This window comes from Filicampus tigris, chromosome 22 (genome assembly GCF_054856515.1).
Source record: "Filicampus tigris isolate MCC_2025a chromosome 22, RoL_Ftig_1.0, whole genome shotgun sequence".
Taxonomy (NCBI): Eukaryota; Metazoa; Chordata; class Actinopteri; order Syngnathiformes; family Syngnathidae; genus Filicampus; species Filicampus tigris.
The window spans coordinates 37,260-52,151 of NC_141238.1; the positions used below are offsets into that span (position 1 = coordinate 37,260).

Below are 14,892 nucleotides of genomic sequence, written 5' to 3' on the forward strand. Positions count from 1 at the left end.
CAAGTTTATTTGTATAGCACATTCCACGTACAAGACAATTCAAAGCGCTTTACATAGAACATGAAAAGCATGACAGAAAGAGAAACCAAATATGAAGACATTAGCAAAATCACAGTCAGATCATTAGATTAAAATGAAAAGCAAGCATCAACCTCAGCCAATGGAACGATAGCATGCAAGCGGGGGATTAAAAGGACAACAAAGGATGAATTCAGAATAATGCTGCCGTCAACAAAAATGTTTTCAGCCCTGATTGAAATTAACTGACAGTTGGAGCGGAGAAAGCGGTTGCCGCTTCTGTGAACACGCAAACCGGCCTGTCGCAGACCACCTGAGGGGTCTGGATGCTTTGGAGAGTACGAGTGCATCTCATCTTCCAAGACCATTTCGAGACTTTAGAGAGAGCACCGGCAAGATTTTCAAATCTATTCTTTGACTCGCTGGAAGCCGGTGTGTTGGATTTGAGGACAGGTGTGATGCGGTCCACTTTCCAGGTGTTTGGAAGCACTCTGGCAGCAGCATTTCGGATCAGCTGCAGCCGTCCGACGGATGGCTCCGGCCGATTCCGGCAACACCGCCCGACATGTGGGTCTTACAAGAGCGCAATACTGGCAACGGCTAAGATCCTGCGCAAGACCCTCACGTTTCCCGGGCCTCTGCTAGAGGAGCCCAGCTCGCAGGAGATAGCGCCCAACAAGCAAAAACAAAACAGCCAGATGGTAAATTGCAGCGCTGCTATATGCTATGGAGTGGCAACGTTCCATACCTCGAGCGAGAAATGCCAGCGGTTGTTGTTCGTCCACTTGACAGGAGGAAACTGCGAGGACTTTGCGTGGTCTCGTCACACCCGCCCGCCCGCTCGCTCAAAGTCCCTCTGCGCAGACCAACAATGGCCAGTCTGCAAGCGTCGCGTGACAGCGTCCGCTTCAAGGGCCGCCAGCAGAAAGCCGCGCGGCGGCCCTTCCTTCATCTGTTGGTAGACAAACCGTGGCGGTACAACAACAGTGGAGTCATTCGACTTGAACCTGCGCCGCTGCTTTTACTTACCAGGGGCCAAACGCCGAGCGTTTGCCGCACAGCGGCCTGCGATTGCAAATGACAGAGCATGCTGAGCTTTCAAGAAAGACATTTGTGGTTTCAGTTGTTTATTGTCTACAACAAGGCGATTTCAGGGGTCGGTCTGGCATTTCCCAGAGTTCACTCGGCCACTCTTTGCAGCAAAACAACGCAAAAGAAAGCAAACTTTAAAATGGTCAAAGGTGGTGACGACGTCAAGTCCTCCGGTGGGAGCCGCCCTGCCGAGAGCGTCGTGAGCCATGGTGCGTTCGGCCCTTTGGACGGCGGCGGCGCCAAAACACCCGTGACCCAAGTCCCAAAAATAAAGGTTCTGGTAAAAACAGTTGAGCAGGCACACTCCCTTGCGTTGCGTTTCTCAGCCAGCCGTTCACTTGGTGAACTCTGCCTCCTCGGCCCGCCCCTCGCACCACCTCCCACCTGCTGCAGGTGCGTCTGTTCGCTAAGTCCTCCAGATGTGCCCGTCCGCCTTCCAGCAACACACACACATCCCACCTCCGCCCTTCTGATCTCCGTGAGCAGTCACAGCTTTTGCTGCCACCTCTGAACCAGCCCAAACGATTTTACCTGAAATACAGACACAATTAGTTGCTCCGCCCGCCTCCTGCATCCTCTCGTCTTCTCCACTGCACATGTAGCGCCCGAGGCCGTATGGGCGAGCATGCCGCCAAAATAGGGCCGCTGGAAGTAGGGAACATTTTCCCCAAGCCATTATTGGAGCGATGAATCGCATAACATTTGATGTTGCGTTCACGAGGATCGCAAAAGCACCCGTGGCAAATTTGCTCACTGCTCTCCATTGTTCATCCTTGGCCTGCCAGCGCGGCGGCATAAACCGACTCCGGAAGCGGGATCTCGACTTTGCTCGCGCGGGCTCCTCTCCGCTCGGGTGCATGCAAGAGAAGCTCATTTCCTGCTTTGTTGTCATATGACAGCGTGGCATTAATGATGCAAAGCTATTTCACACAACAGCTGCGGTGCTACTCGTTGGCAGAGGAACATTTGTTGAGCACAGGCGATAATGTGCAGTAGAAAAGGGAACACTGTGTGTGTGCGTGCGCGCGCGCGTGCATACACTTGTGCATAGGTGCGTTTACCGGAATAGTCTCGTGAACTCTCTGATGGCCCAACACACTTGTTTACATTCATCCGCACTGCAAAAGGAGAAGCGACTTGAGCTCTTACATGTACGGCCGCTTTGAGCCACTTTGGTGCGGATGCTCACCTGGTGACTTGTTTGTGGAAATCTGTCAGCTGTTTGTGCGTCACCGTGACCGCTCCTCCCGACGTCTCCTTGGGCAAGCCTTTCAGAGCGCTCTCCAACCAGCGGCAGAAGGTCTGCAACCAGGACACGTCAGCGACCGACCGACCCACCGACCCACCGACCCAACCAACCACCCACCCACCCACCCACCCGTCCATCCACCCACCCACCGCGTCCCCCCCGGCGGCTACTCACAGGCCGGTCGAACACCATGACCTCCCACAAGACCTCGGCGATGTCGGGCAAGGTGTACGGCGGCAGGCAGAAGCAACACGAATGCATGAGCTGCGTCACCAGTTGCTGGCCGTGCTGCTCCATGGCCTGAGCGATCAGCTGCTTCCTCAAATCAAAGTCCTCCGTGTGCTTGAGGGACACAAAAGAGGCCGCATTCGCAATCGCGCTCACTCGGCAAAGGAGGGGCGGACCGCTCGCCGCGCTTACGTCGTTGGCCACGCCGCTGTGGATGAGGTCTCGCACAAACTTCATCACGCTGCAGTTGGCGTCTCGGTGGTCCAGCGAGGTGGCGGCGATGGCGCATTGGATGATGTGCACGATAATGCTGCTGCTGAGCAGCGTGACGGGACTCCGTTGCACAAACCTGGACACAAAGATCACACATCACGCACACACAAAGCCTACCAAGGCGGGATGTCCCCGTCTGATCGCGTGATCGCACAGCGGGTGGTTCTCAAGCAGAGATTTCATTATTTTCTGAAATTGCGTTGGTCACAAAGACCAAAGAACCCAAAGTGATGCATATCGGAAATGAAAATGGAGCACCCAACATGACGTTTTGTTTTTTTGGGCCGGGCAGCGGTGCATTAGGAGCCACGCGCACGCAAGGAGGCTCCGTCTGTGAACAGGGCTGTCCCTGTCCCCCCACCGCCCCCCAAAACAACAACCTTTGAACGTAGCCTAAGTGTGCTGTAAAGCCACCTCACTGAACACCGTCACAGTGGTGAGCGCGCCAGACAAGTTAGCAAGTGCGAGACGTCCAAAGGCCATGGCTCCCAAAACGAGTTGAAGCCGTCCAAGTGATGAGGTGGCAAGCAAGCCGGTTGCGTCCAAGCAGCTCAGAACTCAGTCGTGACGCTCGGAGATGAGAGAAGTCACACGCGGAGCCACCAACCACGCACACGGCAGCAAATCAACAACTAGCTTCAGTCTTATTCTTCTTTCGCGTCAGCTAAAGCAAACGCTCTGAAAGCGAGGAATCCCTCATTCCGTTCATGCTTCGACGTTTCCACCGGTCCACAAATCGGTGGCGTTTCCGCGCGCGGCAAATCCGACGTATAAAAGGCACGATACCGTCCTGCGCCGCGCTAGGCTTCATGTTAGCATTCGACTAGTGTCGATGTTTGTTTCAGGACAAAAACAGGGACGTGACATGTCTGAGATTGAGCAATGCACGTTTGGAGCTGCTCAACATGCATCGTCAAATTTAGAGCTGAAAAAAGATCAAACTATTTTGAGTGTTACAAAAAGCATTCGACACCAACTTGCATTTATAACAACATATATACACATTTATGTCTCATATAAAGATGTCAGTGTGGACAGATCTACATTTATTTGATACTATCTGTATGCGTGCCTTTTTTTTTTTTTTTTTTAAGATATTGCCCAGGTACTATCAGATCGTGACTCGGTATGGGCAGATCCTTCAAAGCAAAGACTGGGACTCGGGTGCCCTGAAGTGCGATGAGGACATGCCTAGTAAGAAGGTGAAGCGGTGTGGATGCGGCAACGCACCTGGTCGCCAGTCTGAAGAGGTCGTCGACGGTGTCAGGGTGGTTCAGAAGGCCGTTGGCCTGCTCCAAAAGCTGAAACGTCGGCATGCACAAAGCCTGACGGGCAAAGGCCGGCGGCCGGTTAAATGGAGCGGCCAAGCGCCCGCGGGCGCTGGCGCCGCGCCCGACGTTTGTTTACCTGCAACATGTCGAGCAGCCCCTGCCGACAGCCCTCCTCCATGCCGTATTCGTCCACCAGGATGCTGCCCAGGTACAAGAAGCACGAGTGCGGGTAGACCTGGTACACGCTCACCATCTGAGCACACATAGCACACATGAGCGTCCACACTCGTGAACGCGCTTCAAAGCGCTTTCGCCGCCGCTCCGTCGACCGCTTGGACCTGAGTGACCAGCGGCTGCAGCAAGGAGGCGGAGCCCTTCCCCACACAGCGCACGGCGAAGCGGAGGCAGCGACAGCATCGCTCCACAATCCGGTTGTCCGCCTGGTGAGTGTTGAGCGTCTGCGACAGCACGGGCCAGATCTAGGAGGGAGGGAGGGAGGCAGGCGCGCACGCTCAAGAGTGGAACGCCACACGCGTTTTCTGCTGTCGAGGCACAACCCGGTTCACTTTACCTCCTGGATGACCTTCTGACACGGGTGCGTCTGTCCGTTCTCCACGATGGGGTTGGTGTGTCTGAAACAGGCAAGGACCAAGTTCCGCAACTGCGCTTACAGGTCGGCGGCGCGCCCAAGTCTAACCTGAAAATGACGGCCAGTCTGTCCAGCCAGACGGTCGGATCGGCCGATCGACCGTTGGTCGAGTCCTCGGCCAGAAGCTGCAACGGCAAAACATGCTCTTTGTTGGCCTGTTTTCAAACAGACGCAAGGCTGGCGAAAAGGAGGCGCCGACCTTTTTCAGGGCCGCAACCTGAACAGCACACAAGTCGCCGAGGCACTCCGCGATCTTGTCGAGAGGCAGACGACCGAGGACCAGCGCCGTACCTGTCGGTTGAAAATATCAAGCTGGGATAAGTGAGATTTGAAAATTTGGGAGTACTTTATTTACTGTAGAAAACTATTGGGAGCTGTAGTTTAAGTTTTCATTTCACTTTGAAGACACCGAGCTCCCTTTTTGTTGGAATTTTACAAAGATGTATATTGTCAAAAATGTATGATAATGAGGGAGGAAAAAAAAAACATGATGCAAATCGAAAAAAATGTTCATTAAGCATATGCTTAAAGACGTTTCAACAAAGAGTTACATTTTGGGGGGGGGGGGGTGATTTTGACACCAATATTTCCCTTTTTGCCGAAAACGAATATCGGCTCCAAATATTGGTGATCGGCCTCCTTGAGTACTAACGATCGGTGTTGTCCTGAAAAAAAAAACAACCTATCGGTCTATGTCTAGTTCAAGCCGAAGCGCGTTCGCGATGGCGACCGGCCGGGGAAGCCGTCCTCCTCCGACGGCGACATTCCCCTCTTTGGCCCGAGTGGGCACGGATACCTTTGAGCAGTCCGACCGCGGCCTCCGTGGACAGCGCAAAGGAGTCGAGCGAGCGAGCGATGTCCAGAAGGCCCTGGAAGTGTTGCGCCATGTGGTCCCTGCATACGGAGCAGATGTTGTGGATGGCCTTGGCTGCAGCCGAGGCCAGAGGTTTCTCTCGCAGACCTTTCATCAGGTAGTTCAGCACCGGGTCTGACGCAGACGCAACACAAGCGTTTCATCACCTTAGCGGCTTAGCGAGAACAAACGCATGCCGACTCCAGCCAAAGAGGAAGCTCCACATTGGCCGCCGGCGGGTCAAGCGGGACTCACCGAGGAATCTGGGGTTTCTGTCGACCACCTCGCTCATCTCGCCGACCAGCTCGATGCTTGTGTAACGCACCGCCATGTGAACCGCTTCTGGCAGCAGCACGACCTGCTGCAACACCTCCAACAAGGTTTGGTTGTTCTCGCTGAAACAAAGCGAATGGCGCTGGCATTAGCTTGCGTTCGACCCCCGCCGCCCCCCGCCCCCGACCCAACAACACAATGCGGCTCACGGGTCGACACTTTTGGCAATGGCAGCCATGATGAAGAGAACAGCTTCGGTCACCACCCAAGGAGGGTTGCCATCTTTGAGGGTCGAGTACAACTGAGAAGAGAAATAAGACCTGAACGTCCCAGAACACCAAAAGATTAGCCGCCCCTTTTGCAGTGGCCTCACCTGAGAGAAACACTCCATCGAGCCCACAAGAAAAATGACGTCTTTGACGAGGTCGGATACTCTCATCCTGAACTCGCCAAAATCATCCGTCTCCTCTGGAATCCCTTCCTGCGTGACGCAAAGGCACGGCGGTCAGCCGCGGCCGTCCTCCCAGCGCCCCAAGCGGCGACACTCACGTGGTCTGGGTCCAGCTGACAATGACGGGCCAAACAGTGCAGAAGCCTCTGAATGTACGGGCGGAAAATGGTGTGAAGGGCCACGTCGTTGATCTTGTACAGGTTTTCACCCAGCCGATACCAGAAGTTAAAGGAGATCTCAACCACCTGCGGTGCACGTCGACATGAGCCGAGGAAGGCCTTTTGCTCAGTTGGGTTTTTTGTTTGCTTGTTGTTTCGCTTCAATTTGCATATGCTGGGCTACCTCATACTGGGGGTGTCCGGCGCAGATCAACAGCAGCTCCAGCGTCCTCAAGTCTCCCATTCCCTGACCTGGACTCCTGACTGTCGTCTCCAGAAAGGTCTCGCACAGCTCGGTGAAGATCCTGCAGTAGTTCAGGACTCTGGTGGCGGGTGGAAACGGTGTCACCGACGGCGCCGACGCAAGACGGGCAAAACGCGGTGCGCCGGCCGGCCGGCCGCCTCACTTGTCCAGGTCCTCGCGGGCCACGGCCATGTGATAAGCCGTCTCCAGTGTCAGGACGCCCTGGAAGAGCTGCAGCGCCAGCGTCATGTTTGTGTCCACATTTTCGATGGCGTAGAGGGCGGAGCACACGCAGTCTGCGGCCGCCTCGTGCAGGTTGGTGGAGGTGTCGTCCCTCTGCTGCGAGCAAAAGGGCCGTCAAGTGGCAAAGGTGTCGTGCCAGCCGGCGAGCCGGCGAGCGGCGGGTAGCTCACCAGAACTTGGAAGAGGACCATGAGCAGCTGGTTACTGGCCATGAAGTTGCTGTCCAGGACTCCCAGGTTGAACCAGCTCCCCAGACAACGGAAGACCTTAATCAGCATCTTCTCATTGCTACCCGCCTTTTCCACGCACGACGCCTAAAAGGATGCAATGAGTCACCGCCAAACAAACAAACGACCTTATTTTGCGTCGTCCGCATGACCGCCAAGTCGACAGAGCGTTTGCCGGGACGCACGGAAACGCGGGATCGCGCGGTTCAAGTATCTGCGTGTTCGACATCCGCGCCAAGAGAGCCAAAACGGGTGAGGCGGCGAGCGCTCCCTAACCAGTAGCGTGACCACGGTGGAAGAGTAATAAGCCAGGTCCTCGATAATGTCCGTCCTCCGATTGGCTCCGATACGTAGCGAGCGGCTGTGGACTTCTTCGGGCAGCACCGTCAGGATCTCGATGAGGAAGGGCATGGAGCTGATGTCGCCATTGTACCTGCGAGGGAGAGGCAGAGGCAAACGGCTCAAATCCGAGGACGCCTGCGGGACAGCGGTCATTTGGCTCACACTCGGCTCAGAAGAAATTCAAGTCAAAAGGAAAGCCGCGGATGAGAACGACAAGTCGCACTTGCACTGAGGAAATTCTCACTTTTCGATCAGCGTATGCACGCATCCTTTCCATGACGCCATCTGAAGAGCAAGATCTGCAATGGCCAACGCCAGCTACAAGAAAACAAAACAAACAAAAAACAGTCAGACAAAAAAGGCACTTCTCATCATTCCGAAAGGTTGCAGCATTTCCCAAGAGAAAGCGAGCACCCAATGAATTGCGTGCATGTGGGAGCAACTTGGTCCCAAACGCGCCGCTTATGCGACATTTCCTGCTCGGCGTCGGCTTCGCGGGCACTTTCACCGACGACAAAATCCAGAGTGGTGGAGCGACGCGTTACCTGGGTTACGATGATAGGCGACAGGTCTTTGAGGTTCTGGATGTGTGAGAGCAGGGAGTCTCGCAGGGCATTGTGGGAATCGGGAGGAAGCTCGTAGAACGAAGTCTGGATCTTCATCTTCATGGTCTGAGCGGCAAAGTAACACGACTCCACGTCCTGTTGGAGCTGCAGTAGCTGGTCCGAGACCTCCCACGCGTACATCTGCAAAGCAAGGCTTCCATCAGCAGGCTGCGCGTCCCGGCGCGTCGCTCCACACGTGGCATCGGCGCACACACAACTTGGCGGTCGGTACGCAGAGGGCGGGGCCGGCATCGCTTTCCCAACCTTTTGGAGCCGGCGTGCCCCGAACCTTTTCGTCATACCACGAGTGACTCTCTTTTCTTCAGCCATATGAGCTTGAATGCGGCTTGAGCTGACACGCAGCTGCTGTCATCTTGGCACATTCCTAGTCAATATTTTTTCTACCGACATTGGATCTATTCACGCTTGGATTCCGAAAAATAAATCCGTCACTCGCACTAAGACTTCTACTCGCCAGTTCTTCAGTACTTCAGCACTTACTCTTAATCACTTGGAGGACTACTTTTTAATTTCACTCGAGTCATTTCATGATAAAGTACAAGTACTCTTACTGGAGTACAATACTGGCAACTCCACCTCCCTACCAGTACACACCTGCCACCAAGTAGTGATTTAGGAGCCCAAAAGGATTTGGGAGGATTACGATGACACTGAACAAATATCATTTCAGAGCCGAGTCAAACAATGAAATGGTCAAAGGGAACGCACAAGCATGACCCGCAGGAGCAAGTGAAGAAACACGAGCCAACGGTCAAAATAGCAAGAGGTGGAGATGAAGGAAGTTGTGTCAAGTCCTGCTTGTCGGGTGACGACAATCTCGCCGTGTGGCAACTAGCGAGATGGAAGATTTTGGAGGTTAATATTCACATGTGGTTAGCAGAGCTGGGCGGTTCACGAAAAATTGAGCGTCCGTTATTCGGCATCCATCAGTGGGGGTACCCTTCCATTGTTTTTCACTCGCGCCCCCCGCCGCTGAGCGATAACCACTGTGTAAGATTATACACAGAGCCTGTGTAAGATTAGATACTGAAATGGACGGGCAAATTACAACGTTTGCAAGAGTCACCACAGCCCGGGGTTGACAGGTATGCACTCGTGCGCCTTCCCTGGCGAGAAGGAGGAACGGTGGCTCGTTTGTGGTCGAGCCCCGAGCGAGAAGACGCACCGCCACCGTTGCCCGCTTGAGAGTTGACTCAAGTTGGCGCAACTAGTAGCCAGGTCGATGATTCGTCTGCACGCTAAGCAGGCGCGCAGTGCAGCTCTCAAGGCATCGGCAGCGGCATCAGGGAAGTTTCCGAACCCTTGCAGGCAAAAAAGAAAACGAGGAGGAGCTCAACTCACCTGCAGATGCAGACTAGCGACGGGACTTCTGCGACCAACGTCAGCACAGCGGTTACATCCGCCATGCTAAGCAGCTAATATACAAACACAGCAGCACGCATGTTGTGTGCACCGCTTGAAAACAAATAAATACAAGTCAGATAGCTTAGTCCTGCCAAACAGCGACAGAAATGGGAAAATACAGCTAGCAACTTGTGTTGTGATTCATTCACTAGTCGCCGAGAAGCTTAGCTGAGATGCTAACGGGCTTCGACAAATTGCGCACTTCTTTCCCTGCGACTCTAAATTGTCGAGTCGAATGTAGAAACGCTTAAAAAGCATCGGGAGCCCCCCCGGAAGCCACAGCGGCCCACGCCGAGCCGCCCGCCCGCCTATCTGAGCGAAATGTCCCTTTTTCCTACCGATCTCTGGAGCTCTCCGAGCCACATCGAAGCTCGTTCCTTCCCAGCCGGGTCCGGGTCGTGGTGCAGGGCCTGGACCGCCTGGTAGACGAGCGCCAGACTCGGTTTGCCCCCCTCCATTGCTCGGGTCCGAAGCGGGAGTTTGACAAGCACAAAAGGCGACAAACGCTGCCCTTGTTGGCCAATTTTAGACGGTGTGTGTGCCGACCGCCATCTCGCACGGGCTTTCCGCGTGTTACCGTTGTGCTCGCCCGGCCTCAAACTGCAACCGCTACCTTAGTTCCGCTCTGCTCGCGCCGGAAAAACGCTCCTACACACTTCTATAGAAATAGAAATATATTACTTTGCCACAATTAAAATGAAAGCCAGTTTTGTGTGCATTATTAATGAGGCCCAAAAGAATGTACCTTTTGTAGCGCGATTCCGTGCACGGATGGCCAACTTGATGAATGAAATGAAAAACAAAAATACAGTTGTGCTCTTAAGTTTACATTTCGTACATGATTAGAATTTAAAAAGATGTGATGCCCTACTTTTCTTTAAAGACAGAAGGCATGGGTTATCAGTCAAAGCACTTATTTTATTTTTAATACGATTCTTTTTGTTTTCAACTTGCTGTGAGGATGTAGCCATTGGATGTACGGGGATGTGTCCATCCTGCGGAACAAATTGCGTTTAAAACCTGACACGGTTTACCAATAAAAGCATGAAAATTGAATTTCCTGGAGTTTTGTCATGTCACATTTTGGGGTGGGGGGGTTTGTCATATTGTCACCTTTCGGCTTGGGGGGTTGGCGTGCGGCCGTCATCCGTTGAAAAGTTGTCGTTGACAGGCCGTCACGCGCTGAAACGTAATCGGCGACGGGTTGGGCGGCCTGGATGGCCCGAAATACACTGGCCGTTCGGGAAAATTCAAACATTTTGCCGACATTCCCGATGGCCAGTATACCACCCTTGGTCAGGAGTAAGCTGTGCTAAAGGGGGCTTAAGGGTTGCGTGCAGGCACCTTTGCAGAATTCCACCCATTCTAAATACTTCCAGGGTACTCATTCGGATAGGATAGGGAAGGACATTCCGAAGGCAAAAACGAGAATTCGAAGTAGCCCTTGGGCTTTTGAGTTGCCTACAGGAAGCACTAGTATGCGTTGCGTCTGGCACGCAACCCGCCGGAAATGCACAAACACGTCAAAACTCAGACGAATCACAGTAGCAAAGTTTAAGAGCCAGGAGGAAACACACGGCTTGATTAGTTTCGGAAATCATGACTATAAATCTTCATTGACGCTGGAAAGTAAGAAGCGGAAATGACGTCTGTCTGCGTCATGACGTTGTCGTGCGTGCGTGGTGGTTTTTAGAATGACGATGTAGAGTATGCAGGAGTAAATGTCTGCTCACGGATGTAGTAAACGGGTTATTGCGCATGTTTCAGAAACCAGAATTTGGACCTTAACCCCAATACTAACGGCATGTAAACATAGTCTGTGATTTTTACATGGACACGTTTACTCGGATTAAAAGGCTGATGAGAATAAAAATGCTTCATGTACACACGGAATAATCTGACCCCATCAAAACCATTCTGATCATGAAGATTTTATTCCAAATGGGAGGGGTGGTTTACGTCGATTGATAATCCGATCGGCGCGCATTAAAGCGCTTATTCCGAAATTTTGGAAGAAACTGTCTTTACCGCGCACGTCCGCGATCGTGTCAGTATAGGCGTTTCTATTATTCCGGAAGCTAGTGGATGCAGAGCGAGCGAAAGACATGGCGGTCGCAAGCAAATAGCCAGAGATTTGCAGTTTTCCCTAATTGGCCTAATTTCAAGATTATTATCTGGCTAATTGACTTTTAACATCCACTTAAGGGCTGCGAGTACGGTGAGTGGATTGAATTGTTTACAATTGTCGAAGTGTCACCCAAGGTAGCATTTAGCTGCCAACACAACCACCGTCCTTCCCTCCCGCATACAAACGAGGTGAACACACACGAGACAAGCGGCGCGTGGTGCAAAATCGTATATACTATAGGCCGGTGCGCCTCTAATTTTAACGGCCGTCCGTCAGCAATTCCGACTAAACTTTCACTAGCAACCCCCCCTCCCGATCTACTGTATCAAGGTCTATTTGTGGATGGATGGTTAAGCAGTGAGTGTGACGCCATAGTGACGGGGTGGGGAGTGAGACTCTTCATGGGGTGAGAAGCTAAAGAAGCCAATAAAAGCCACAGAGGGCCAGTGTTTTAACTTGAAATGAACAGCAAGCTTTTTGTTTCCTTTTCCACATACATGCACGCACGGACGCACGCACGAATCCAAAGTGTAACATTAGCGGCGCACGGGCATGCAAACAATACGAGGCACAGAGGTCTCGCTTGAAATGATATCCCGGTTTGAATCCGTGAAGGTCGGTGTTCAGGCTCCTTGGAGATTTTGACTCTGGAGGAGTCTCTGGAGCTCTTTAAACTGCTCCACCGTCTGGTCCTTCACGTCCGGGTTGGAGATCTGGAGTCGGATGCTATCAATGGACCAGCTGTGCTCACCTGAGAACATTTCGGTTAGAATCCGAGCCACTACCGGTACCACCTGAATAGGACAAGAACGGGTCATTGTTAAGCGCAGCCTAAAACAAACTGAACAATAACACTAATACTACTACTAATAATAATAATAAGCTACCAAGTGATTTTCAGCAAATCAGGACAATGATCTTTGTCTTTCTCTCACTGACCTGAACCACAATGAGTTTCTTCTCTTTTGGTTTCTGATCAGGCCAGTCCTCCCCAAAGCAGAAGTAGATCTCGTAGGGTGGAAAATGCAGAGTTTCACCCTTCTGGTACAAGATAAGTCCTGAAGAGAACATTTATTTGTGGCTTTTTATTTTTTTAAATGCTTTAAAGCGATACCAATGTCCAAGATACCCGTTTGTCACCTTGTAGGAAGTCGTTGAGGCTGAACACTTTGACCCTCCTCTCCCTCTCCAGCCGATTGGGCAGACCCTGATCGGGCACACCTGGTCCAGACCAGAACACCTTACACTGACAGAGGCGGACAGCGTAAATGTCCTGCTCCCAGATTTCTAGGATGAGACCTCGATCCATCACACTCAGCAGGGCCTCCGTGAAGTCACGTTGCTTCTGGCTCAGGATCTCGGAAGTCCCCGGAAAAGAGACCTGCTGCAGGTTGACGGGCCCAAACAGGTCTACTTGCTGCGGGTCGGGCCCCAGTTGACCATAGAACAGTCGGCAGCCCTGAGGGTTACTGACAGTCAGAGAGCCCATGGCCCGGCCGCGGTATTGGAACTTGACGTCCAGATCTGTTGCTGCAGCAGCAGCAGCAGCAGCAGCAGCAGCAGCAGCAGCAGCAGAAAACCAAAAAAAGAGTACAGTGCAATGTACAGTCAACGAACACGCTTCCCTCTCCCACCTCCCTGCACGTCACGGGACATCTTCACTCACACGGGATGCTACTGAGCAGGTTTGCTGGGTCCACTTGAGCCTGCACCGCGGTGCTCACCACAAGACCATCAAAGTTGACCTGATCAAATATCTGGAAGTCCTGCTGAGGGAGCGCAGAGGTCACGGTGCTCACTCGGTACCGGTGGGCATCGCAAAGGGGCGGCGGAACGGACATGGAAGAGGCAGAGTCGCAGATCCTGGAATCTGACAAGAAACCCAAACATCAGACGACAGCAGCCGTGCCTTTCCACGGTGACAAATGACTTGACTTACCGATCGTCAGCTCTGTCAGATTTGGCATCTGAAACACAAGTTTCACGTTAGAGCAGGGAAGAGAAGAAAAGCAATTCAATTGACAACCTCCGATTACCTCGTCATCCTCAGCGGCAGTGTCTGAAAGAAAGACCAGAGGGTGAACAGAGGGTTTGTCCGTTGAGGAAGCAGGTTGCAAGCCAACAAGTCCTCCTCACCTGTGTTGACCACTTGGTAGATTTTATAGGCTTGCAAGGGTGTCTCTTTGGTGCCATCAAAGTGGAGCTGAAACTCTTTACTCTTGTTGAGCGCACAGCGCAGGTTGGCTTTCCACTTGGCTGGGTCGGGATCGTCCACGCCTTCCTGAAATTTGCCCGTTTCGAGCGCCCACGCCTGCGGGACGCACACAACAAAAGAGCAGAGCTGACCCGCCCGCTCAAGGCCATTGAGGAGGCGACGCAAGGCAGGGCACCAGGAGGAAGTCAGCATGTCAACATGAACAGGAAGTTCATGTTGACAAAAACAGAAGTGAAACTTCTTGTTTTGCCCTCTCGTTGTATGGGATTTTTTTTCCATTCAACTCCGACGCGAGAAAAAGAACAAAGGTTGGAATCAGAAGGGAAATCGGCCAGTCGACAGACCTTGAAGATGGAGCTCTCCTCCTGACACGTTGGCGCGCCGCGCGTGGCGTGCTTCCAGGGGATCTGGAAGAGGCGGCGCTCCGAATCCATCCAATGAAGACCGGGGAAGCGGCCGCTGTCCACCTGAGCCACGAGCCAAGGCCTCAAGCGCACTCTTCGGGCTTGCGTGTTCATGACCACGCGCTTGCGGATCAGCGGCTGACGTCGGTTACCACGGTGACGTGGCTCCCCGGCAGGTCAGGCAAGAGCGTGACATCCGACGTCTTCGGGATTGGACACGTCGGACGTGTGCCCTGCAACCAGTTCAGGGTGCGGCCCGCACGTTTGACACGCGCGAGGTGAGCGGAGCAGGACTCGGGCGTCCGAGTCAGCCACTGGCACGGAACGGAAACGTGTCCGAGCGACAGACTCACCTGTACCCGTCGTTCTCGCTCTGCCGATCCGCTTCCGATTTGGTTGGCGCCTGGTGAAAGGCGCCCGTTCCTCATCAGAGGCAACAAACAAATGAGCCAAACGGCCGCAGCAGAGAAAGTGAACTGAGCCCGAGTGTTCCTAACCGCACGCAAACAGCAACTACATCCTGTCAGAGATTCACACACCATCA

The 14,892-nt window shown here is 53.1% G+C and overlaps 2 protein-coding genes across 3 annotated transcripts; both read right to left on the reverse strand.

Annotated features, from left to right (window-relative positions):
• Positions 1 to 1,128: 1,128 nt before the first annotated feature.
• On the reverse strand, positions 1,129 to 12,300 carry tnpo3 (transportin 3). Of its 2 annotated transcripts, XM_086021646.1 has the most exons (24): positions 10,715 to 12,300; positions 9,940 to 10,596; positions 8,117 to 8,317; positions 7,816 to 7,889; positions 7,506 to 7,662; positions 7,173 to 7,316; positions 6,923 to 7,098; positions 6,700 to 6,838; positions 6,456 to 6,602; positions 6,280 to 6,387; positions 6,116 to 6,207; positions 5,889 to 6,028; positions 5,577 to 5,768; positions 4,980 to 5,071; positions 4,829 to 4,905; positions 4,703 to 4,763; positions 4,470 to 4,610; positions 4,268 to 4,384; positions 4,091 to 4,185; positions 2,780 to 2,936; positions 2,534 to 2,701; positions 2,300 to 2,412; positions 2,172 to 2,228; positions 1,129 to 1,641 (listed from the first exon to the last, which is right to left on the reverse strand). In XM_086021646.1, the coding sequence occupies exons 2-24, from the start codon at positions 10,057 to 10,059 to the stop codon at positions 1,638 to 1,640; spliced, it is 2,772 nt and encodes a 923-aa protein (XP_085877772.1). In that variant the 5' UTR covers positions 10,060 to 10,596; positions 10,715 to 12,300; the 3' UTR covers positions 1,129 to 1,637. The 2 variants fall into 2 exon arrangements, with proteins under 2 accessions (XP_085877772.1, XP_085877773.1); XM_086021647.1 differs by lacking the exons at positions 1,129 to 1,641; positions 10,715 to 12,300 and having other exon boundaries at positions 2,168 to 2,228; positions 9,940 to 10,353.
• Positions 10,499 to 14,884, reverse strand: irf5 (interferon regulatory factor 5). Its single transcript, XM_086021654.1, has 9 exons — positions 14,702 to 14,884; positions 14,289 to 14,581; positions 13,866 to 14,040; positions 13,766 to 13,788; positions 13,669 to 13,696; positions 13,396 to 13,599; positions 12,870 to 13,259; positions 12,669 to 12,787; positions 10,499 to 12,523 (listed from the first exon to the last, which is right to left on the reverse strand). Exons 2-9 carry the CDS (start codon positions 14,460 to 14,462, stop codon positions 12,353 to 12,355), a joined length of 1,284 nt encoding a protein of 427 aa, XP_085877780.1. The 5' UTR covers positions 14,463 to 14,581; positions 14,702 to 14,884; the 3' UTR covers positions 10,499 to 12,352.
• Between the last annotated feature and the right edge of the window lie 8 nt (positions 14,885 to 14,892).